Below are 24,883 nucleotides of genomic sequence, written 5' to 3'. Positions count from 1 at the left end.
TTTCTTTTTTTAAACTGACACTTCATGGTTATTATTGAATAAAGTTATATATTTATGCATGTATTTATTTATTTATTTGAGTGCAATCTGGCCATATGAAATAGTTAGATTCTTCATTGTGCTCCTAATAGAGGATAGAATAATATGGGAAAAACTAATGAGTTTTATTAAAAACAAATTCTCGTTTGGAATTTGTCATCTTTTTCTCTTCTCTGGAGTCATTTTTGACACCCTGTCCATGATAGGTTACTGCTGGCACAGCTGCAAAGCCTGGCTGTTTTTACTGCACTTGTGCTGATTGGATGGAATGAAGCCAATGTAAAAGATCAGGAACACAAATGAGAGTAAAGTCAAACTCTGTGCACTGATGATTACCTCTTTATCTCTCTCTACAGCAATCTACGACCACAGAGTCAGCTGAGATGATCGACTGTTGGTGCTAAACCCTAATTCTTCTGACGTTTGAGAAGTGGTGCTAGATGCTTATTTGATAGGTAAACTGTGTGTGTGTGTGCGCGCGCGTGAATATGCAGAAACTGTTCTAAGAATGCAGCGTGCTGCAGGGTCACGATTATTTCAGTCCCCACTAGCAGCTAAATCCGGAGTTCCTGAAATATCACAGAAGCCTTTTAATAGTGTGACACCTTGAGCCAGAGAGGAGTGGGTGGGCTCGTGTGCACTGTAGGCTCAAAATACACACATACGCACTGACTAAACCTGCTAAGCAATGAAAAGCTCACACACACTGCATCCAAACAGTCTCTGAATATTGCCTCTTACTTATTTATCTTTAGATTAATTTATGCCTCATCACCAAAATTGCAACTTAAAGACTGTATTAAAGGGTTGTGAATTTCATCAGTAAGTGTTACACTGCATGTTGAGTTTGTAGCTCAGGACTAACCCATCAGGTTATACAGCATTTTATGGATGACACGTTTTGCATCTGTGGCCTGTTTGATTGTATAATAAGTGTGTGTGTTTATTTTGTGCTATAGACAGAGAAAGCCTGTGTGTGTCACACTTGAAATGCTTTTGCCAAGTCCATAATTAGTGTGCACTAGGCATCCTTTGCTGTATGGGTATATATGCGCGTGTGCCAAGCGATTTCAATTGGGTGTGTGCGCACACTTGCCAATATTTGTGCATCCAGTGTGTGCCATGCGTGGGAAGCTCAGTGTGTTTGCATGCGTGGGTGTTTCATGGGAGCACAGCCGGTCTTCTCACTTTGGTGTCTCCCTAAAGAACACTTTAATTTTAGACCCGTCTTTTTCTCCTAATCTGTCCATCCATCCTGTTCAAGCCTTCTGCTGTTCCTTTCCTCCCTCCACCCCTTGCTCGCTTTCTTTCTATCTTTTCCTCTCTCCATCACGCCTGGCCTAATGAGATTAACCCCAGTGTCTCTCTTGTCATAGACACACACTCATACACATGCAAATAATCAAACTCGAGCAACACAACACAAGTACACACACTCCTTTATGTACACATGCACACAGACACCGCTGGCTTGACTCCAGGGCTTTGCTCTGGTCGTCCCCTCCCTCCAATCACTCTCACCCTCTGCCAAGAGGCCCTAGGAAGGGTTATAATGACCTCAGTGTACTCACCCTACAGGTGAACTCCCACAAGCCCATCTGTGCACCCTTTCCTTCCATTAGAATACAGAAGAGTACTGCCCCCTAGAGGCAGAGAGTGGCACTGAAGTTCTGGAGGGTTCCTTTGTTATTAGCTGCCTTAAGGCCAAACACTCATACAGACTACAAAGGATGTGCTTTCCCCCTGCGTTTAATGGATTTGGCAGTTATTTGTGCCTCACCCCCTTATGTCCCATCTCTTCTCTTTTCTTTCTCTCTCCAGTTGGCAGGAGTAGCAGTAAACAGCTTCTCCTTCTTGTTGGTGAGTGGTCCTCTCTGTTTTGCAGTGGAGGGCTTCACACTCACAGCTAGTGTGGTGAGTAACCATGTGTTCTGTTCTCTTGGTAGAGTGTAGCACTGAACAGTAATTTATATCAGTAAGAATATTTGGTGCTTGTTAGCGCATATGAAATCATTTTGTACACTTCAGTGTTGTTATGGTTAACTAAAACTATTGAAAAGTTTTCATTAATAAAGCTGAAGTCAAATAAAATGTAAATTTTAGATGAAAACAAAAAATTGAAAAAAAAACAACAAAAAAAACTTGCATGTAAAAAAAAAAAACCTGAAATAAAAATTACAGCACAATTAAACAATTAATAAAAGCACAACAAAATTACTAAAACTTCCACTAAAATTAAAATGAAAAGCACTGAACAGTAATTTATATCAGTAAGAATATTTGGTGCTTGTTAGCGCATATGAAATCATTTTGTACACTTCAGTGTTGTTATGGTTAACTAAAACTATTGAAAAGTTTTCATTAATAAAGCTGAAGTCAAATAAAATGTAAATTTTAGATGAAAACAAAAAATTGAAAAAAAAACAACAACAAAAACTTGCATGTAAAAAAAAAAAACCTGAAATAAAAATTACAGCACAATTAAACAATTAATAAAAGCACAACAAAATTACAAAAACTTCCACTAAAATTAAAATGAAAATATAAAAATAATAGCTAATTTAAAATATTAAAACTAAAAGTTCATAAATAATAAAGTAACACTCATACACTTAAGTGTATCTAATAAATTAAAAGTGTCTGCTCTGCCATCAGACTTAAGCCAAGATATTGAAGGCAGCATAATGGTTTAGTAGTTGAGTAGTTCAGTGTCACAACCACTTTGCTACATGTTGGAAAGAATGCAAGAATTTAGGCCTACGTATTTTTCCCGGCAGTGATGGATGTATTGGCTAAGATAATAAAGACATGTAGGAAAGTAAATCGTCTTCGTTTATCGTCTAGGCTGGATGCATCACACAGCAGAGCAGTTCACCGGGTGCAGCACACGGGACCCTTTTCCTCTGGATGGACTCAACCGGGGACCATGGGCTCCCGTGAGCAGCCGTGCCTGGCCACCTCCCTCCAGGTAATACACCTCATGATCAGGGCCGCATCATTCTTTTAGTGACTTCACTGATAAAGTTATGCTAACTGAGCTATGAGAGGGAATGATCAAAGCAAAACCTTGTTTTCTTATCTCTCGATAGGTGCTTACCAGGTGTCAGTCAGCACCAGTTCCTCACCCATATGCCACCTAGTCACATGACTGGGCTAAATCATCCTAGTAAATTCTTAAACAATGGGTGAGTTTTTAATAAGCTTTATTGTTGTTTTACAAATACTTCTGGCAAAAGTTTGTTAATGTGTCCTTGTATTTCCAGTCCCTTACATCGAGGAGATAAGCAAGGCCTGTCTCAGGCTTTGTTGCCAGGAATACAAAGGATACCCCCTGCTCCTCCCAGGCCTTGGGAACCAACCAGAACTGGCCAGGGATATGAGCCATTGCCTGGTGATAACCACAACCGACTGCACAATGGCTACAACGCAGGACCTCCTGCACACCTCACAGCTCGAGCCAGTCAGCTACTGAAGGTGATTATTGAGCTTATGTTTCATTACTGTGCCTTTTATATGCTCTCTTGTTATATAAAAATTAATAGTGTTCCTGTATAAATCAGTATTTTTAAATGTATAAGTTATGAAAGACCAGCTTTATATTACACTAAAGTTGTCTAACAATTTTTTGTGTTTAATTGAATGTATAGCGCACTTAACTACATTATGTGCTTGAGAGTACTTTCGCCAACTTCTCTTTCTCTCACTTTATCCACAAGTATGGTGCTCCTCATCCTCAGCTCTCAGCCCATGGCTCGCAGCCCATGCCTTCATTCCCTGATATGTGGACTCAACCTCAGACTCAGCAGCAACCCAGGGGACCTCATTCTCATTCTGGACAGTTAAAACGACCTGGGCCCCCTCTTGGAGAGCACTCTGTCATTCAGCATACCCCTGCTCCATCTCTGCACCGGCCCATGGAGGACTGCCCCAGTCCGAACAAGAGAAAGAAGAGCTCTGGGTCTGAACAGGTTAGTCAAGAGCATATCACATCTTTTGATATGCTCACCTCTGCATTTTATGTCCTAAAACGCGCCTTTACCAAGCCCTCTTTTTTACTGTTTCTTATGACAGATGCCTCATTCCGCCATGCAGCGCATATCTGGGCCGCCTGTACATTTGAATCAGCAGCCATCCTCCAACTACCCCCCACCAAAACCTAGCTTTTGGAACCCATTGCACAGAGGTGGAGCACCCTGGAACCCGAATGAACACAAAAGCGGACCCATTGATTTCCAGGTCAGTCACTGCTGAAATGGAGCGTAGCGTTAGTTCTGGCAGGTCACGTTAGTCAAGCTCTCATCAGCTGACACTCAGCTGATCCACGTCTACCTATAGGAATACGACGGCAATCATAATTCCCTTTATAAGGTCCTTTCAGTCATTATTCAGCAGCTATCGCTTCGCTCAGGAGCTAATCACCCACCTCCATCCCCAAACTCTTCCTCTCGTCCAGTCAGGACTCGGCATTGGATATTCTCGTTGAGTCAGACCACTAAATTATGTTGTTACATAAAATAATCACTTAGAACATTAATGATATCTGCTACATTAATCATTAATGTTGGTTCTGTTCTGTTTACCCTAGGGGGCTTATTTATGCTCTCCCTGCTCCTATCCATGCTAGGCTGTATGGATGGTCAAGGGAGTGTTTGCCCAGAACAGAACCATACCCCCAACCTAAAATGTATGCTAATTGTAAGTTATCTTTGACGATAATGGTCCTGACAGAACTGAATGTTGATATTCTATAATATTTTCTTGTATTCTGTCTGACAGTTTAATATATATGGCATCATCTGTCACTGCCACTTTATCAGCTTTCACTTATAAGCTTTGTGACAAAAGCCAGAAATCAGGTGTGAATTAAGTTAGTGGGTTAAATATCTAGACCTGTCTGTAATCCAAGACTTGTAGCGTGAAATGTGGTTTGACTGATCACAGAACTGTGCTTCACTGAAAGATACGCATGACAATCGCAGCTTCTGTCGAATTGCGATCTCGATTCCATTTCGATTTATCATGCAGCCCTAACTGTAACTGAGATCAGCGAAGATAGACAGTTGTGTAAAGAACAGCAATCCGATGAAAGTCGTGTATTGTGTGATGTTTAGTCTTCCCTTTTGTTTTACATTAGATGTACTTGGCTTACTTGGCCAATTCCTATTCTCTATTTACAGGATTCAGCTAAGTCAGGAATTGGAAGCTTCCCCTATAAACTGCCTCCCTTGAATCCATCAACCACGTCTTCACCCACCATTCACAGCACAAGAGGCTACGAAGAAAGCAGGGGTCCTCCACCACAGTCCCACAAGACTGCTCAGTCACCACAGTCTCTGGGACCTTCACAGAACCCTCACATCCACCATTCTACATACTCCTACCCCAACATCAGACCTTCAGCCCAGACCCAAGTGGAACCACGTGGTACTACTTCACAAAGAGGACATGATTCTGCATCGAGTTCTTTGAATAAACAGGCTCCACCACAACCTACATCCTCATCATCACCACGGGCAGATAGGGAGCGCCCTGCACCCTCACCAGCAAACTACACCTCTGTGCCTTACAGTCACCCCCAATTCCAGCCTCACCCAGGGCTGGTCCATTCCAGCCCACCAGCCAGCAACCAGGCCCAGGACACAGTACCTCAGCACAACCCCCATAAACCCTGGAGGAACCAGGTAACACACACAGAGTTTTGCATTAAACAAAACCTCTCTGGTGCTCAAACAGATCTACCTGCTCAAGACTTAAAATTGCTGGCTGTTTAATATTAGTAAATAGTATGCTACACAACATGTGCTGTAAACTATAAATGTTATCAATAGTTACAATTTTGTGTCCTATGATTTGTTGACTGTAATATTCATTTCCCTTTAGGAATCACGTGACTTTTCAGCAAGAGGGGATTCTCAGGTTGCCAAACGCCTTTCTCAGGCACCGAATAGGCTTGCTGGGGGCGACCAGGGTCCAGGGACCCCCCAGCGTGTGAGCCCTCCTCAGGCCCCTGCTCGAAAACCTGTCATTACCCCAAACCTAGAAACTCCTCGTCCACCTTGCTCTCTGGAACTTTACACCAATTTTGGAAGCGTCCCTGCCACAAGCTCCGCACCCTCTACCGCCTCCTCCATTCCCAGTACCCTGAGCAGCTGGAGAGCAATGGATTCTTCAGTGTTAATCTCAAACCCAAACCATGTATCCATGATTGGTCAAAATGTAACACATCCAGGGTATCAGGGTGTCCACCCTGGTGTTGAAACCCTTCCAAACCCACATAGAGGGGCACAATCTCAGATTCAATCCACTCTACCCCACACAGGACAAGGCAGACCTAACTACACCCCAGTGTCCTCTTCTCCCTCCACCCTAAACTCAGGTCTTCAGAGATCAGGGGAGAGCGTCATCACCAGCAAGACTTCTCAACACTTCTTCAACACTCTCCCTCGAGTCAGTTCACCTTTACATTGCCCTCAACCTCTAGAACACATAAAGGTCAGCTCAGCCCTCAAGCCAATTTCTAGTAATTCATACAACTCAGCACCCATCCAAGCTTCCTCCTCAATTTCTCAGGCAACTACTACTGTTCCAGCCCCAGTCTACCCAAGGTCCTGTTTGCAGCCTGCTGCCCCAAGCTCTCAGTCCATTGTTGATGCTTTGAATAAACTTGATGCAGAGCTGCAAGGCCACATGCAAGCAGAAGAGAGAAGGAGAGACCAGAATGAAGAGAGAAAACGGAATGTAGAAAGACAAGAAATGGAGACAAAGCCACACGGTGAGTCTGCCATTAAGAGTCTGGAATGTTTGCTGTCAGGTAGTGCAGCTGAGTCTCCACCTCCTTGTTTGTCTCCAGCCAATGCACTCTCCTCCATCTCACCTCCTAGCCAGAATTCACCACCTTATCCCTGGTTGAGTCGGGGAGGAGTGCCCCCACGTTTTTCTGGAACTGCAGCAAATGTTATGGAACGGTCACAACCACCTCCCCTCACCCCCCAGACAGAATATGCCCGTGAGAAGCAAAGGCAAAGAGAGAAATGGAAGAGTTGCGCACCGTCTCAGAATTCCACTGGGAATCCCACATACCCCTCAGAGTCAGGTCTCATCAGCCCCTCCGACAACCACAGCCACACCATGCAATTGAAACCTGACCCATCCAAAGATGTCAAAATGTTGAAAACCTCTCATAATGCTGAGGTTATAAATGCAATTCCCAACCCTCCACCCCTGCGAGAGCCACCCAAACTTTACCAGGTTTTCCCCAAGGATGTTCGCTCTTCATGCACACCTATCAGCACGACTACAAGCAGCCTTCAAAAACATATGCCCAGTACAGGACTTGGTAGTTTGGGTAGCAGTTCTAGAAGTTGCAGTGGTGACTCTGATGGTGCCCAATTTGAGGAGGAAACTTCTGAGCTCTTGCCTGATGGATTGGCTAATATTATGAAGATGCTGGATGAGTCCATCAAGAAAGAGGAGGAGTTGTATTCTGGCCAGAGCGGAGAACAGGCTCTGTTTTCTACAAATGTGGCACCTATTAAGAGTTATTTGTGTGCACCAGACCTCATGCCTGCCCTAAAGCAATCTCCAACTGAGGGTTATCAGCCAGATGGCCTTGCAAGCCCACCTGTGTTAAGTCGGCAAGGTTCACTGGCATCTCCTTGTAGTCGTACTTCTTCACTTGAGGAAGAAGAGGAGGTTCTTAAGGTCATTCCCAAGCCTGCAAATTCCATTAGCATGCAGTCTCAAGAAAGCAATCTTGCCACAACAGGAACCAACTATCGCCATAGTGACCTGGCCAAGCTGTATGGCCTTCCAGAGGTAGAGAAAAGTGAGTGTGAGGATGATGAAGAAGCGGATCGGGATGAAGATGAAACTCCATCCTGTTCACCACCACCACAGCGGCCACACCTCCATCAGACAGGTGTGAACAGCATGTTTAAAAACCTTGCGTTTGTACTTGAGAGCCAGAAGTACACCTACCGAGGTGGACCCTTTGGTCGTCCTCCTCCCTCTGCTTTTATGGGAGTGAAGTACTCTTCATCTCTTTCTCTGGAGCCTGACATTTGCAGACAACAGCAAAGCACTTCTCCCACATCAGGTTCATCCAATCACCCAGGTTTTAGCAGTCCAACGCAACCCTCTGCCATTAGTAACTCAGGACAGCCCTGTCCCCTCTCACCTACAGATTGGGCATCAGAGAGGAAGAGAGGGGATAAGATTAGCCAGTCAGATTTTTTGGGCAATGATGATGAGGAAGATATTTCAGAGGAATCCACAGGAGAGAAGGATTCTGGAACTGTAAAAGACTTGTTTAAAAATCGACCAATACTGACCACCATCTCAGAGTCTTCACTAGCGGAGCTTGGTCATAGCTATGAGGTGAACAAACACATACTCCCTCAAAGGCAGAGCTCTAAGGCAGAGTCACAGGAGACATGCAAACCTGATAAAGAAAAGGACCGACACAGAGACGGAGAACGAGAGAGGAAACACAAACGCAGTAGCAAAAAACATGAGGACAGGAAAGAGAGAAAGAAAAAGCACAGAGAAAGACACGATGATGCGTCTCTTTCCTCATCCTCATCTTCCAGCTCCAGTCGACGGCACAAGGACGGAAAGTCACACAAGGAAAAAAAGAGCAGGCAGGTACTGGGTAACCTGGACCTTCAGAGTAAGGAGTTTAGGGAGAAGGAACAAGACCGTGACGGAGACAAGAAGAGAAGGAAGGAGGAATGTAGCCAACCCCAGAGTGAAGGAGAAGAGTGGGCACGCAGTAAAGACGAGGGCGCCAGCTCTGGACGTTCGTCTGATCTCCCATCAGCTTCTTCAGCATTATGTTCTGATGACTTTCAGAAACTGAAAGCACTGACAGATGGGCCACCCAAAGAACTGAAGATACGCCTCATAAAGGTGGAGAGTGGGGACAGGGAGACATTTATTGCTTCAGAGGTAGAGGAGAGAAGGATTCCTCTGGAGGAAATCACCATAAAGAACACAGCTAGTGAAATCATCAGAGCCTGCAAGTAAGCAATATTTGCGTGCAGGAAATCTTTAAAACCGTTTATTTCTTGGCTGCAGTTGCAATTTATTTTGATGTGATTTGGACCGTGAAAGGCCGTATCTGATATTTAATGTCTTGTTGTTTCAGGGGGGCTCGCGTGAAGGGGAAATTTAAGGAATCGTTCCTCCTACCTGCCCTCTCTGTTAAACCAGTTTTGACCACAGAACTGCCCATCCTTCGAGAGAAACTCAACCCCCCCACACCTAGCATCTATGTAAGCGCTGCAGTAGCATTGTCAGCATCTCCTGCCCCTTGTGGTCTTTTTGTGTATTACATGCACAATAACCTCTGCTCAAGTAAAAACACAGTTGATGCTCCGATGTATAAAAGTTTGTTTTAATGATTCCATGTTGTTGTTGTTTCTCTGCAGTTGGAAAGTAAAAGAGATGCATTCTCTCCGGTCCTGCTACAGTTCTGCACGGATTCTAAGAACCCCATTTCTGTCATCCGGGGATTAGCTGGCTCCCTTAGATTAAGTACGTTTATGCACAATGTATTATGGATGGATGGACAGATACTCAAGTTGTACATTTTGTAACTTTAACGGTTGCTGTTGTGGAAATTTAGTTCATTTTTCATTCCTTCCTCTTCATAGATCTTGGCCTGTTTTCCACAAAATCTTTGGTGGAGGCAAATGCGGAGCATGCAGTAGAGGTCCGGACCCAGGTCCAGCAGCCAGCTGATGAGAACTGGGATCCCAGCGGCACTGGCCAGACCTGGCCCTGCGAGAGCAGCAGGTCGCATACAACAATTGCCAAGTATGCCCAGTACCAGGCCTCCAGCTTCCAAGAGAGCTTACAGGTATGAACACAAACATACAACCAACACAACAAAACTAACACAGTCTTTGTTAGTTTCCAGAGATTTGTTGGTAATTTTGCAAATACTTTGTAATTCTTGTTTTTATATTTTACGTTAGACAGAAATGTACAATGAATTTCCATTTGAATCATGTACATCATGCACTGAACATGCACCTATACCATTGTCTGCCTTTAAAGGAAGAGAAGGGCAGTGATGACGAGGATGATGATGATGAAGATGAGAAATCAGCCACTAACTCTGAGAATACAACCTCAGCTCCCAGCTCCAGGTAATTCTTCGCAAGTTAGCACAGCACCTAATTCTTGATTTTGTCCAAATATCTGCCTCTTTATTTTTATTTTTTTATATATGTATGTATAAAACACCTCTTTAAAATGTTGTTACTTAAAATGATTTAATTTGTCTTTATAGTTTAGAGCAGAAAACTGTGGGGAAGATTATAAAATTTGGCACCAACATTGACCTGTCCGATCCAAAAAGGTAAGACTACTGTGCATAATTGCATAAATGTATAACCTTTTTTTTTTGTCATCTCATTTGGATGATATAAAAACCTTAAATATGTAAAACTTCAAGACATGGTTGGGGATATAGAAATGGGATGCTGCCCATGTAAAGTGCAAGAATGTATACAAGTCTGTTTGAACTCAGTTGTATTTTCTCTTTTTCTTTAGATGGAAGCCTCAGCTGCAGGAACTGCAGAAGTTGCCGGCGTTTATGCGTGTGTCCTCCAGTGGGAATATGCTGAGTCATGTTGGCCACACCATTTTGGGAATGAATACAGTGCAACTCTACATGAAAGTCCCTGGCTGCCGCACACCAGGTTTGACGCAATCACTAATAGCTTTCTCGATTTGTGAGTTGTAGAAATCAAAGATAGATAGTCTGCTTTGGCAAGTAGTTTTTTATTGGTGTTAAATGCTTGTATCATCAGGACACCAGGAGAACAATAACTTCTGTTCCGTAAACATCAATATTGGGCCTGGAGACTGTGAGTGGTTTGCTGTTCATGACAACTACTGGGAGGCCATCAGTGATTTCTGTGAAAAGTAAGTCAAATAACACTAATAGCCAAACAATGGTGAATTCTTATATATTTATGTTACAATAAATACTTTATTAAGAAGTTTGTGGATTTTTCTCTCAGGCATGGAGTCGACTACCTGACAGGATCATGGTGGCCGGTTCTGGATGACTTGTACCGCGCTAACATCCCTGTGTACCGGTTCATCCAAAGACCAGGAGACCTGGTATGGATCAACGCAGGCACTGTACACTGGGTTCAGGCCGTGGGCTGGTGCAACAACATTGCTTGGAATGTGGGACCCGTCAACTGTGAGTAACCTACACATTTAACTTCTGTTCTCTTTATCGTTCAAAAAGTGGTGGCTTTTGGATGTTTTAGTGCCTGTAGCACGAAAATCCCGATTTTTCATTGTCATTACAATTGCGTAAAATCTGTATGATGTGTGCCAGGAATAGCCTACTTTAAGTGGAAAATCAAATCTAATCGCTTTAAAATACATTTTATCAGTCATGACAATTACATAAACGGTTGCAATTAAATGTGTAAAGCTAAAATCCTGGGCACAGAAATGTAAAAAGCAGTTTTTCTGAATTTGTAGCTTATCAGTACCAGTTGGCTTTAGAGAGATTTGAGTGGAACGAAGTGAAGAAAGTCAAATCCATCGTTCCCATGATTCACGTATCCTGGAACGTGGCACGGAACGTCAAAGTCACTGACCCAGACACTTACAAGATGATCAAGTAAGTATGCAGCAGGAAGTTACATCCCAGTTTAGTAGCATAGGTATTTAATCCATTTGCCTGTCCTCCTTTTCAGACACTGTCTCCTCCAGTCTATTAAGCACATTCAGATTCTGAGGGACCAGCTAGTGGCAGGAGGAAAGAAGATTTCCTACCAGAGCAGAGTGAAGGATGAGCCGGCCTACTACTGTAACGAGTGTGATGTGAGTGGATTGTGCTTCGTTATTTGTAAAGTATAGGCAGACCCTACATAGAAAAACCCACCAAAGTCCTGCAGAGTTCTGTTCCAAAAAATTACACCATAATAATAATGCAAGTTTTTGTTCTTGTGCAGGTGGAGGTGTTTAACCTGCTGTTTGTGACCAGTGAGAATGGCAGTCGGAAGATGTATGTGGTGCACTGTGAGGATTGTGCACGACAACGCAACCCAAACCTCTCCAATGTAGTAGTGCTGGAGCAATGCAGCATGGAGGAGCTCATGAGCGTGTACGACTCTTTCAGCCTGGTGAGTGCACCCACGCACTGTGTCAAAGTGAACAAACAACAGCAAAGCTTCAAAAAGAGCTAACCTTTATCATTTGTACGTGTGCTTTTTCAGACTACCAGTTCCAGCTCCCGATGAGGACGTCTCATCCCTTGCCCTCACACAGCCATAACCAAAACTCCTGTTCGCAGGACAAGATCTTTTATTTTAGTCCAGTTAAGACTTAAAACATTTACCGCTGGAACAAAAAAAATACTTACTACTGTTAATATTTGTTGAACAGCCAATCGAGAACCAGTTTACTCAGCATTGTTTACAGGACCAATCAGCCAATAAATTCGACAGAATAAATTCTGTCGGTCTTGTGTACCGACCCCTGTATGGCTCTGCGGGACTTCAAGTGGAATGCAGTTTGGTGCTGTCATGGCTTACAGCGGCAGAGTTGCCGAGATCCTGTCCGTTTGGGTTTTGTTCTTAATTTTTTTTCTCGCTCTCTTTTTTGGGGATATTGAATACTGAAATGTGTAAATGCTCTTTGTATTTTTCGTGGGTGCTTTTTTCTTCAATAATTTATTCTTTTTAAACCTAGAACAGCCTAGATATATACCACATTGGCCTTGTGACTTGTATTTAGTGAAGAGATAAAAATTAATAATACTAATAATAGAGCTATGGACATTTTTCTAAAGCATTAAGAATTAAAAGAAATACAGTTGTTCAGAATGCTTCAAAACATACGGGTTTTAAAAGACTTTTTCAGTTTCAGTATGGAATGTTGTTTATATCATCAGGACAAGCATTTTTAATCAATCATTTTCCCTGCATTTTGTGAGTATAATTGTTCAGTTTCATCTGTTCTGTTCAGTGAATTGTTTCTCACCTCTATATCTATTCTTTGATTTTTTTTTTTTAACTTGTACATTTTTTATTTAAAATGTTCTTCTATTTATTGGATATAACATGTTCTCCCCTGCCTCAACTTTGTTATCAGAGATGTATTATGGGTTTCTATTGTTAGTCTAAATCCTCTAAGATTTCAAGGGTGCTGATTTCAAGCTTTGAGTTTTGGTGCTTGCCCCTTTAAACATCTTTCCTGTCTATATATTAAATATCTCATAACTGACTCTGTCCATGTAGGTTGTAGAGCACAGAAGTTGTCTGTTATACACAAATGTTTAGACAGTTTTCCTCACGTATGTTAACAGGTGACTTGTATGTGATCACTGTTATATATTTGAACACCTGCTCACTTGCCAGTTTAACTGTTTCTTTTGAACAAATAAAAGAAAGATTAAATACAGGGGCCATGTTCATATGAATTCTCAGAATAGACCTGTGCTCTTGGAATCTCTTGCTTTGTTTTTGACTAAGATGGTGACTTGGACTGATGTCAGTAATTCTGAGCCTAGATTAGCAGCTACTCTGTCATGAATTCAGGTGATTCATGAATTGGGGCTAAAATCGGTTTTTGATACTCTTACACATTCAGTGGTGCTTCTGTCCTGTTGTAAATGCGGTTTGTTTGAGGACACAGTTGCCGTGCTAAACACAGCAGGCATAATCTTTCTACATACACAGTATGCAGTAATTGGCTGCAGTGGGCTGTCATACTGGTAAGGCGAAAAATCACATTGAACTGTAAATTGCGGCATTTTACTGGAATGAGTAACAGTGTGAAGGGGGATTTAACACATTGTTTTTGATTTATATACTGTAATTTGTTACAGCTTTAGAAGCGTTAGCGTGAAATAATTAATGTATTATCAGGAAAATGGTTTTGATTATATAGATGGTGCCGAGTTCTTCTTGAGCTACTCAATTTTTTTTAAGAAATATTTTTCCTGTTGCAATATACACACGTTCCTCTTTTCCTCATTTTTATTTTATTTTTGTGGTTATTTAAAATCTGCACTGTTTTGGAATTCACACACGAAGCCTAAAATCCTGGGCACAGAAATGTAAAAAGCAGTTTTTCTGAATTTGTAGCTTATCAGTACCAGTTGGCTTTAGAGAGATTTGAGTGGAACGAAGTGAAGAAAGTCAAATCCATCGTTCCCATGATTCACGTATCCTGGAACGTGGCACGGAACGTCAAAGTCACTGACCCAGACACTTACAAGATGATCAAGTAAGTATGCAGCAGGAAGTTACATCCCAGTTTAGTAGCATAGGTATTTAATCCATTTGCCTGTCCTCCTTTTCAGACACTGTCTCCTCCAGTCTATTAAGCACATTCAGATTCTGAGGGACCAGCTAGTGGCAGGAGGAAAGAAGATTTCCTACCAGAGCAGAGTGAAGGATGAGCCGGCCTACTACTGTAACGAGTGTGATGTGAGTGGATTGTGCTTCGTTATTTGTAAAGTATAGGCAGACCCTACATAGAAAAACCCACCAAAGTCCTGCAGAGTTCTGTTCCAAAAAATTACACCATAATAATAATGCAAGTTTTTGTTCTTGTGCAGGTGGAGGTGTTTAACCTGCTGTTTGTGACCAGTGAGAATGGCAGTCGGAAGATGTATGTGGTGCACTGTGAGGATTGTGCACGACAACGCAACCCAAACCTCTCCAATGTAGTAGTGCTGGAGCAATGCAGCATGGAGGAGCTCATGAGCGTGCACGTATGTTAACAGGTGACTTGTATGTGATCACTGTTATATATTTGAACACCTGCTCACTTGCCAGTTTAACTGTTTCTTTTGAACAAATAAAAGAAAGATTAAATACAGGGGCCATGTTCATATGAATTCTCAGAATAGACCTGTGCTCTTGGAATCTCTTGCTTTGTTTTTGACTAAGATGGTGACTTGGACTGATGTCAGTAATTCTGAGCCTAGATTAGCAGCTACTCTGTCATGAATTCAGGTGATTCATGAATTGGGGCTAAAATCGGTTTTTGATACTCTTACACATTCAGTGGTGCTTCTGTCCTGTTGTAAATGCGGTTTGTTTGAGGACACAGTTGCCGTGCTAAACACAGCAGGCATCATCTTTCTACATACACAGTATACAGTAATTGGCTGCAGTGGGCTGTCATACTGGTAAGGCGAAAAATCACATTGAACTGTAAATTGCGGCATTTTACTGGAATGAGTAACAGTGTGAAAGGGGATTTAACACATTGTTTTTGATTTATATACTGTAATTTGTTACAGCTTTAGAAGCGTTAGCGTGAAATAATTAATGTATTATCAGGAAAATGGTTTTGATTATATAGATGGTGCCGAGTTCTTCTTGAGCTACTCAATTTTTTTTAAGAAATATTTTTCCTGTTGCAATATACACACGTTCCTCTTTTCCTCATTTTTATTTTATTTTTGTGGTTATTTAAAATCTGCACTGTTTTGGAATTCACACACGAAGCAAACTGAGCCAGACATGTCTTAAACACTTTGTGAATTCGTGTGTCATTGATATGATTACTCTGAATAATATTAAATGCTTTTGATAAACTTTGATCTGTGCCATGCCTCTGTATTCATTCAGTCAAAGCAACAAGGTTTCAAAAGCTTTAATGATATCACATTTTTATAAATCTTTTTTATAATTTTACATCACACTTTTTATCGCATGTTTTCGTGTCAGGTTCATCCCTATCAAAGTAACTGACTACACTGCACAATTAATCTCTTGCACTGCATCTTTGTTTATGATGAATTCGTTGCTTGCACGTACAAAGATAAAATCTGTGCGTAAGCACATTTTATAAATGAGGCCCCAGAGCTTGTTTACGTTTTGGATCAGCTCTCAGTAATATGCCCTATCACTCAAATTTTGGCACAAGAAATTGTCACTTTGTGCAGTAGCGTTTAAGTGTTCCATATTAACACACCCATGTGGGCCGGACATAATGGCTCGTGCGGTTGAAATGATGGTCAGATACATCAAGCAGCCTAAAGCATCAATCACCAAGCGTTCATTCCAACTCACAACAAATTATTTCGCAACAAACTGTAATTCATGCTCAGTTATTGCAGTTATTTACTCCCACCTTAATACTCCCAATATGTTAGCTGACACTTATCCAACGTGACTTAGGAGTAGCACAAACTACCCAGGACCTCAAGTAAAGAGCTTAAAAAGGACATTAGAGGTTCATTCAGAGGTTAATGTTGCACAGGCTTGCGGATTTCCTACTTCCTGTAAGAACAGGAAGCTCTTTTCACCCTTCCTTACTCAATTTTGCTCCATTCAGAAAGTCAAATCCTTGTTTAATGTACAAAGCCCGAAGACAAGCATCACTGAGGTGAACTCAAAATAGCACTTGCCACAAACCAGAGGCTGGTGAATGCGAATCACTCAAAGACATGTTTAGCCTTAAAAAAAATTTTTTTTTAAAAACTTGCAAAGTTTACAACTATTTACCTCAAACCTTGACAAGTAATATTTGGGATATAATTTGCACAACAGCATTTTTAGGCAGTCTTCAAACTGATTACAATCATAATTACCAATCGGAGTAATTAAAGTCCTCACTTCAGCTCTTTAAATAAACATTTCTTCCCCCACACAAAGAGTGAAGAAAGAGCGAGAAGAGAAGGGTAAGGGAAAAGGGGAGGGGACATGAGGAAGGCACTGCTATAACTGCCAGGCAGGACACGTCCATATCTCAGTCTGCCTCACAGAGAGAGAGCCAGTGGACAGAATACTGCAAATCTGAGCTAAAACCAACTATATACTTAAGAGAACACAAGAAATGAGAGCAACCATCAGACCAGTACGCAAGGAAAAACATTTTTAGAATTTTAGAAATTCTAGACGTTTTTGAACAAGGAATTCCAAACAAACTTCCATTTAAAAAAAAAACAAGGAGTGCATGTTGTGTTAGTCAAAGGCAACAAAAAGAAGAGGACTACTGGCGTCACACCATCGGGTGAGTGGAGGGTGCGGAGGGCTTGATAAGGAGCATGTGAGACTGACCTATCAGAGTCTACAGCAGGGGAATGTTTGGAATATACACTGATACATGTATCTGCTTGATTACTCGTTTTACATTAACTCACATAACCAATAGCTCAGCAATAACTGCAAGTGCACTTCTGCGTAATCTAGTTTTGCGTGATGCATATCTGTAACATCTAACATGTAAAATCTAATGAGGGACTGTTTACCAGTTAAATAAAATATAGTTGGATCATTTAAAATACCACATCAGGCAAAAGCATATATTGGTGAAAAAAAAGTCAAACCAATTTACATGTGAAGTACTGAAGCCACATCAGACCTTAATGCAAATGGAAAAGTAAAACTAATTTCACCTTGAACCTACAAAATATTTAAGTTGCGTTCAATTTGTAAATCGAGCCTTATACATGCGTAAAAATAGTAGCATCTAGTTATAGTCCCAGAGTTTTGACTCAAAGTTAATTCTCAATTTTGTGATTCCCAGAAACGTGGAAACGGAGTTAGTGGGTGGAGCAGTCTGGTGTTATCCAGGTTTGGCATGGTGTGCGCTTGTTCACGTTTCCTGTGAGTGGTGATCTCGTGTTTGTTATATGTTAAGCCACCTGCTGTATAACAAACAGAATACAAATGCAGGAAGACAACACAACAGTCGGCAAGCGCACAAACGTGTGCATGTCTCCCTCATCATGCATCACTGATGGCATATTCAGGATGTAGTGTTTAAGGGTCAGAGTGCATGTGTGTGTGAAAGAGTCGTAGACCATCCTGTATCCATTTTTAGATGAGTTGCGTATGGCACAACTGAGGCTACAGCTGTATAGCGTGTTAACTATTTGTGTAGTATGACCTCGGTCTATTGTTCTGAGTGCTATCTGGATGGTCAGCCTAACCGGCTAAGCATTGGAGGGGGATGGGAGGAGGGAGGGGGGCGGTGGCACCTCTTTTCAGTGCTCCACACTTTACTGGAGCTGACAACCTGAAAATCTAGCTTGAAGCACAGGATGTGTAGAAAAATGAAGAAAATGAAATCTCTTATGGATCATAACAAATTACAAGAATCTGTTAAATTTCCATTTCTGTACTGTAAAAGTAGAATGTATACATCGTAGTAGCATTTGTTGTACCACCATTAATTTATTCTAAAGGGATTTATTTTTGTAACAAGCATTGCGTCCGGACAGGATGCTTCTAATTACTGTTTTACAATAAACTTATTGCAAATTTATGATAAATGCATATTACAAACTTTTAAATAAAACATTTTGTTATTTGGGTGAAATGTGACCTATGTTCTTGGTGAGGTTTACCCATACAAGATTTAAAAAAAAACAAATGGAGGTAAAAGAGATGTAATCCCCAGGGGTGAGGGTTACTGCGATGTCAAGGCCTCTCACTCTTCACTTGATCGTATCGCTTGTGTTGTTCCAAACACACTCGAATACCAATTAGTTTCCGCCAAAAAGTGCCAATTAGCTTTCAGATAACAATCAGTCTCTGATAAAAGACCTAATTAAAAGATCACAAACCTAGCTTCCCAGCGATAAGTGATTTAACCTTGCTCTGAACTTTTTTGAAGCGGTAAACTGTCCAAAGCAAATATCAAAGTTGACTATGACTGCATCCACCACTGACAATATTTAATGTAACACTTTCCAGGGTTTTGAACAACTGCTGACAGGGATCGAGAGAGAAATAACCTCAGACAGCTTAGTGCAGCCACTGCCGTCAACAAACACAGAGATCACATTCACAGATTTTTCAGATTTTAAGAGGGTTGAGGTTAAAGACGGGGACTGAAACCCCATCTATGGCCACTTTCAAATTTGAGTAAATTCACTGTTAAATCAAGGCTTCTATGATTTAATATCTAAAAGCATAAAAAGAATTTACAAAAAAATGTTGGCTAACTGTTTTTGAACCGCTGTCAACAATTTGCTGAGCTCCAACAATGTGGTTCAAGCCTACAACTGAAAATACAAAACTCATCAAACGCTTTCCTTTCACAATTTAACAAAGTACTTTTTAATGTCCTTCATTCTCTATTATCATCAGATCAGGATGAGCATGAATGGCACACTGGAGAAGGGGGCTCATCACCAGGCCCTCGACCTCTCTGAAGAGCTCCCAACCAACAGCCATCATCACCACCACCACCATCACAATCACACCAGTCTCCAGCACACAAACTCCTTGGCCTCCACTGTGCCAGCCGGGACCCCAGTAGGTGGGTCTGGAGTGGTTGTGCCGCCGCCTTACTCCGCTGCGGAGGCTGGGGGAGGTGAAGCTCTGCTGGAGCTCCGGGGCTCTCTGGACTGCTGGGCGTGCTCAGTGCTGGTGACAGCGCAGAACCTGGTGATCGCGGCCATCAACGCCTGCCTGGCCGGGTTGGTTTTCGGGCTCATCCTAATTCCTGCTATTGTCATGGTGGTGTTCGGCTTCATCTGTCATTCAACGGTAAGAACTGAAATCAAAAGAAATGAAAGTTTTTTTCAGGTTTTTCATTTTTCATGTGTAGAGGACTTTTAAGTAGGTCCACAGGAACAAAATACAAGCTGTTTAATTCTTCGGGTCAGAGGGTAGGAGGCTTTCATAAAATCATAAAAAAGTGGACTTAAGAAAAAACTATTTATGATTTTATAATTTATTAAGATTAATATATATTTACAATTTATCAGAAAAACACGGATAAAGACTTAGTACATTAAATAACGTTTATTAGTACATTAAACTTTACTCCAAAGTTGCTCCAAAGATCATAAATATACTATGGGCCAGACTTACTAACAGCTTGCACCAGCACAAACCGTCTTTTGGCGTTAAAATAGTATTGTCAGGATTTACTAAAGATGTGCAGTGAAGAATTGGCGCCGAAAAGGCGTGGACAATTTTTTTTTGCACATGACCTTATTGAATATGCATTTATAGGAGTTTCCCTTTCAGGCGCAAAATTTATGGTTGGAGATTATTAAAATTAATCACGCAACGCGATTTACTAACGTTTGCGCTCATCAAATTACTGGTATTTGCGCCATTATTTAATGCCTAAAAAAAAGCATGTCTGAAAGCAGGCAGTAATTTGCGCTGCTTTTGGTAGATTGCGCTGGTCATTATGGAAATTATCTGGCTGCGTTTGTGTTCTTTAATGTGTGCATTGTTAGTAAATCAACCGCAGAATTTTCCCCTCCAATCGGCGCTTTTATGGAATTGCGCTCTTACGCTAATTTGCCCTGTTTAGTAAATCTGGCCCTATATGTAATATATAATACTGCATATTACATATGATGCACAACCAGTATGTAGTATGGAAAAAGTTGCAAAGTGTAAAGAGTTAATCTAATGATAATAATAATAGATAAATCAATAGATAATATTTATCCAAACCATCTGTAAGGTCTCAAATGCACGACCTTTCTAAAATTTGAGCTGTTAATGTAATGTAACGTTATCAGTTTTACGTTCAGTATTATGGTTTGAAGGCATGTACTGTTCCAGTTTCAGATGAATGAGTGGAAATGAATGATTAAACGAGTATTTAGTTATTCCTTTAAGGGAAAAAACAGCTGTAAACAGCTGCCTAAATAAAATATAAACGGGTATTTAGTTTAATGTTAAAAAAAAAAAAAAAAAAGCCAATCTGGGCAGTGGATTTCTTTTCATTTTACAAGCTCTTGAATTCAGAGGTATGAAAAAGGTTTGAAGTATTATGTTCTCGTGGGTATAATGTTTTATGGTATGATAAGATCATATTTAGATCTTGGAACAATAAAATCCACTGAAAAACAGTCATTTATGCTAAAAACATTGAAAATTTGGTCCCTGAGATAAACAGTATTGCTGCTAAAGGAATGTCCTTTATAATCTGGGAAAAAGACTCAGAATAAAAGCTAATCATGATTCAGAGATATTCTTCTAGGGATTTATGGGAGTTTGGCCTCTGTTTCTCTTTGATTCTTACTTGTTTTGTTTCTTACTTTGATTTAAGTAATCTCTTAATCTTGGGCTTTCTCAGCAGTCTGAGTGCAGGAGTATTAGCAGGGGCAGGTCAGGAGTTGGGAGGATGACGTCAGATGAGGAGTGTTTTCAGGACAGAAGTGGATTACTGGAGTTTAAAAACCGTTTTCTCACAAAGTTTTATAGCGACCGCCCTCGACATTCTTGCACTTTGACCCACAGAAGAGTAGATCTACTGCTTCTCCACCGTATCAGCTCTGTTCATTTTCAACAAAAGACTCTCACATTCTACTACAGAATTAACAGACAAGTTTCTGTAAAATACAGACCTTTCATCTCACTATTACAGGCTCTTCATCTCTTGCTAGAAGAAAACCACTTAAAGGGGACATATGATGCGATTTCAATTTGTCCTTTCATAGAGAAACAATAATGTACAGTATGTGGAAAATAATGTGTTTTTTTAACCTTAAACCGCATAAACACATTTCATTACACCAAATACACAAAATAATGTTCTTTTTAGCAGCATCATATGACCCCTTTAAGTTATCTTCACGTAGCACCCATGGGTCAGTAAGGGACAATGTGTGTAAATAAAGGCTGAATTCTTCTGACCTCTCCAATTACCAGACCTTTAGGATCCAAGATCAATGGCCACTCGGACCAATTAGTCCCCATGTGACACTAGATCACCTACGAAAGAGAGATAAATCCAAAGATCTGTACGGAGCAACAGACCACCATGGTATTCCATAGAGTAAATAGTTTGTCATTTCAAATAAGCAGTCAACTACTCAGGATTCTGTCAAGATGCATAATAGGATAATTTATAAACAAAGCATTAACTCCAACTAATGAATAAATCTGCATAATTTAAGACCAAATCTAAAAGACTGAAGTGATGGGTGTGCATTTCTCTCTAGATGTTGGATCCTTTCTAAACATATGGTTAACATCAAGGCCACATAGGTGCATCAGTTCCCTGAAACTACTCTGTTCAGCTCTAATCTTATCTGCACACACAACAGTTCTACAGACAGCTGGAATCCCTCATACTTTAGAGACATACCAAAAGAGAACTGTGGCTGATTTCTAGATTTGAGAAGATTTACATTTTATTGCATCACATCACCCTTTGACATTTTCTAAAACTTTTTACAGCCCAAAAATGACAATTTACTCACCCTCAGGCCATCCAAGAAGTAGATGAGTATGTTTCTTCGTTGGAACAGATTTGGATAAATTCAGCATTACATCACTTGCTCACCAATGGATCCTCTGCAGTGAATGGGTGCCATCAGAATGAGTCCAAACAGCTGATGAAAACATCACAATAAATATTACATTTCTAACCACAATGAAATTCATAAAAAAAAAAAATTTTTTTTTAAAAAGTTTGCTTTTCACAGATGCAGCTGTCACAATATCATTTAATGACAGGGGGATCTCTAATAAATGTCTAACTATAACTCTTCAAGAACGCTTTGTTTTTAGTAGTGATTTTTACAAGCATTTACTTGAGTGAAGAAACCTGTCAGAGTGAGAAAGTGCAGCTCAAATTGCAGATGGGCTTTATCAGTTTTCTCCCTCCTACTCTGTTTACTCAGTCTCCTGTTTTTCCTGCCTATTACTCTCCTTTCCTTCAAGAATGTGGGGGTCTTTTTATCCCTCAATCCTTTCCATCCTGTGCAATGCCAATTAACCAAAAGAATTAAAATGATGTATAATGTATATTTGAAGTCTCTGTGCATATACAATTATTGAAGCTTTTGGCAGGCTGATGCAGAATCTATATTTTGGTAGTGATCGGGCACAGAGCAGCTCAAAGGGAGAAAAAAAAGCCTTTACAAGTTTATCATACATATTTCAAACAATGTCAACTGCACTTCTAATATTAAATGTTTGCACATTTTAGCGATACTTTCCCAAGGAAATTTTTACAAAGCAAAGGTGATATATTGAGGTTTTAGTGAATCAGACCAACAGTGTCAAAATATAACATTAAATAAAAAAATAAAAAAAATAACAACAATAATAAGAAATAAAAAACACTACCTTGGAAGTAACAAACGATCAACTCACTAAAGCAAGCAAGCATATGCTGTTGGTAGACATTCTTGTCCAGTGTGTCTGTTCTTCGTCTGTCCACACCTCAGAGATGGTGTTTCTCCAGGGACACTTAATTTCTCTTTGACCCTCCTCAGCAATGCCTACATGCATTCCACCACTCATCCTTGACCCCACACAGGTCCACACCAGTCAAATGCCTCTCTTTTCAGGTGCGCCCGCACGGTTCATCACCATACTGTTCGGATCTACTGACTGACGGTGGCTGTGTGGCTCTGCTGGTTGTGGGTTTCTTGCTAGTGGCTCCACTCCTAGTTCTGGCCTTGGCTGCGTATTGCCGGCTTGCTCGTCACCTTCAGTTGGGTCTGTGTTTTATTCCGTACAGCCGTGCCGTCTACAAGAACCTTCCAGCTACCCAGCACCGTGGCTTGACAGGGGGCTGCTGTGGACAGCGATCTGGGAAAGGAGAAGGGAAGGGGAAGGTGTGGGTGTAAAGGAAAAGGACTACACTTCTGTTGTACTGGAGATATGGAACGTTGTGAAAGAACACAGTACACATTATAGACCAAAAAATCCCCTCACTAAATATTTCAATCTATATGAGACAAAGAATTCCTATTTACCGATTTACATTTTTTTATAGCCAAATACACCGTTTGTCAATTTCTGATGCCTACATATTTAATGCAACTATTATAGCACAATCAGTTTTAATTAGTCAATTTCAGTACTTGACATTTATAAAATAATCTAATTCAAATATCCAAAAATTATGTGTATGTACTCTTTGTATAACAAACACTATCTGCCTTATAAATAGTCAGCACATTTTTCTTAAGACATTGTCAAAAATATTTTATATTTTTTTCTTATAACCTGTACAGTGTTGTGTATTTCCCTTTTATTAAATGTTAGGCCTATATACGAATCATTAAAAACTGTAATTTCACAGAACTGATGGGCTGTTCTCCTAATTTTGCACAAGATTTATTTAGACAAAATAAAAATTACTCATAAGTCCGATTCAGAGGGAAGTTGTTTCTCATGGGGACACGTACATAGAATGCATATTTATTACTGGAAAAAAATACTGTATTTACAAGAACAATATTTCATAACTGCTCCACCAGCTAGTGGGAGCTGTTAACCCGTTTAATCCCAAATTTTTTCCAGACATGAAAATATCCAGATAGTGTGTCATTAGTGGCCCTTTGAAATAATCATGAATTATTATTTTTTTAGTTTTTTGGAAAAGTGAGAAAAATTGTGTTTTATAGTCTGTCACAATTGTGACCGGTGGAATAATGTGTATACTGAATTAACATATTTCTGCAGTCATAAAAATTGTTATATATCTCAGCCCAGCTATTTTAAACTGTTTCATCACATTCTAGGGTTACTATTATGCCTAAAAACCCTTGTACAACACTGATAGGAATACTGAGATAAAATACCAAGAAAAATTCGACAGCGTCGTCATTTGTGCGCGGCGTTCAACAACAGAAACAAAGAAGAACAACATTAACAACAGGAGGATGGAGGACGCTGTGATCGGAGCTGTGTTTTTGTTGTGTCTCGCGGGTTTCACAATAATGGACATGGAAAGCCAACGTATACGTAAAGCGATTGAAAGAACGGAAAGGAGGACTAAGAATCTCCAACAACAACTGGCAGTGCTACATTTGCTACAAGTGACTGCACTTGAGCGTCCGTCCATCTATCGCTGTTCTCCATACTTGCGAAATAAGTTGACACAATGTTTACAGTATGTACACGGCGTTTTAAAT

General features: G+C 40.7%; 3 protein-coding genes and 1 long non-coding RNA gene across 4 annotated transcripts; 3 read left to right on the top strand and 1 right to left on the bottom strand.

Annotated features, from left to right (window-relative positions):
- Nucleotides 1-374: 374 nt before the first annotated feature.
- LOC107719779 (lysine-specific demethylase 6B-like) lies at nucleotides 375-14,103 on the top strand. Its single transcript, XM_016527293.1, has 21 exons — nucleotides 375-494; nucleotides 1,861-1,953; nucleotides 2,884-3,007; nucleotides 3,129-3,224; nucleotides 3,303-3,513; nucleotides 3,756-4,007; nucleotides 4,111-4,275; nucleotides 5,217-5,720; nucleotides 5,920-9,059; nucleotides 9,185-9,311; nucleotides 9,468-9,573; nucleotides 9,693-9,898; nucleotides 10,099-10,190; nucleotides 10,334-10,402; nucleotides 10,597-10,745; nucleotides 10,857-10,971; nucleotides 11,070-11,257; nucleotides 11,548-11,689; nucleotides 11,766-11,892; nucleotides 12,024-12,194; nucleotides 12,288-14,103. Exons 3-21 carry the CDS (start codon nucleotides 2,889-2,891, stop codon nucleotides 12,309-12,311), a joined length of 6,003 nt encoding a protein of 2,000 aa, XP_016382779.1. The 5' UTR covers nucleotides 375-494; nucleotides 1,861-1,953; nucleotides 2,884-2,888; the 3' UTR covers nucleotides 12,312-14,103.
- Nucleotides 14,104-14,115: 12 nt separating this feature from the next.
- On the top strand, nucleotides 14,116-14,800 carry LOC107719782 (lysine-specific demethylase 6B-like). Its single transcript, XM_016527296.1, has 3 exons — nucleotides 14,116-14,301; nucleotides 14,378-14,504; nucleotides 14,636-14,800. The coding sequence occupies exons 1-3, from the start codon at nucleotides 14,231-14,233 to the stop codon at nucleotides 14,798-14,800; spliced, it is 363 nt and encodes a 120-aa protein (XP_016382782.1). The 5' UTR covers nucleotides 14,116-14,230.
- Nucleotides 14,801-18,258: 3,458 nt separating this feature from the next.
- On the top strand, nucleotides 18,259-23,909 carry LOC107719780 (transmembrane protein 88-like). Its single transcript, XM_016527294.1, has 2 exons — nucleotides 18,259-19,529; nucleotides 23,309-23,909. Exons 1-2 carry the CDS (start codon nucleotides 19,101-19,103, stop codon nucleotides 23,588-23,590), a joined length of 711 nt encoding a protein of 236 aa, XP_016382780.1. The 5' UTR covers nucleotides 18,259-19,100; the 3' UTR covers nucleotides 23,591-23,909.
- On the bottom strand, nucleotides 19,460-22,250 carry LOC107719781 (uncharacterized). Its single transcript, XR_001637546.1, has 3 exons — nucleotides 22,214-22,250; nucleotides 21,645-21,722; nucleotides 19,460-19,536 (listed from the first exon to the last, which is right to left on the bottom strand). It is a non-coding gene; the product is annotated as an uncharacterized LOC107719781 (long non-coding RNA).
- Nucleotides 23,910-24,883: the final 974 nt, after the last annotated feature.

The sequence above is a fragment of the Sinocyclocheilus rhinocerous genome, unplaced genomic scaffold (assembly GCF_001515625.1).
Source record: "Sinocyclocheilus rhinocerous isolate Xijiao unplaced genomic scaffold, SAMN03320098_v1.1 scaffold962, whole genome shotgun sequence".
NCBI lineage: Eukaryota > Metazoa > Chordata > Actinopteri > Cypriniformes > Cyprinidae > Sinocyclocheilus > Sinocyclocheilus rhinocerous.
This window is presented reverse-complemented; position numbering and strand designations above follow the sequence as displayed.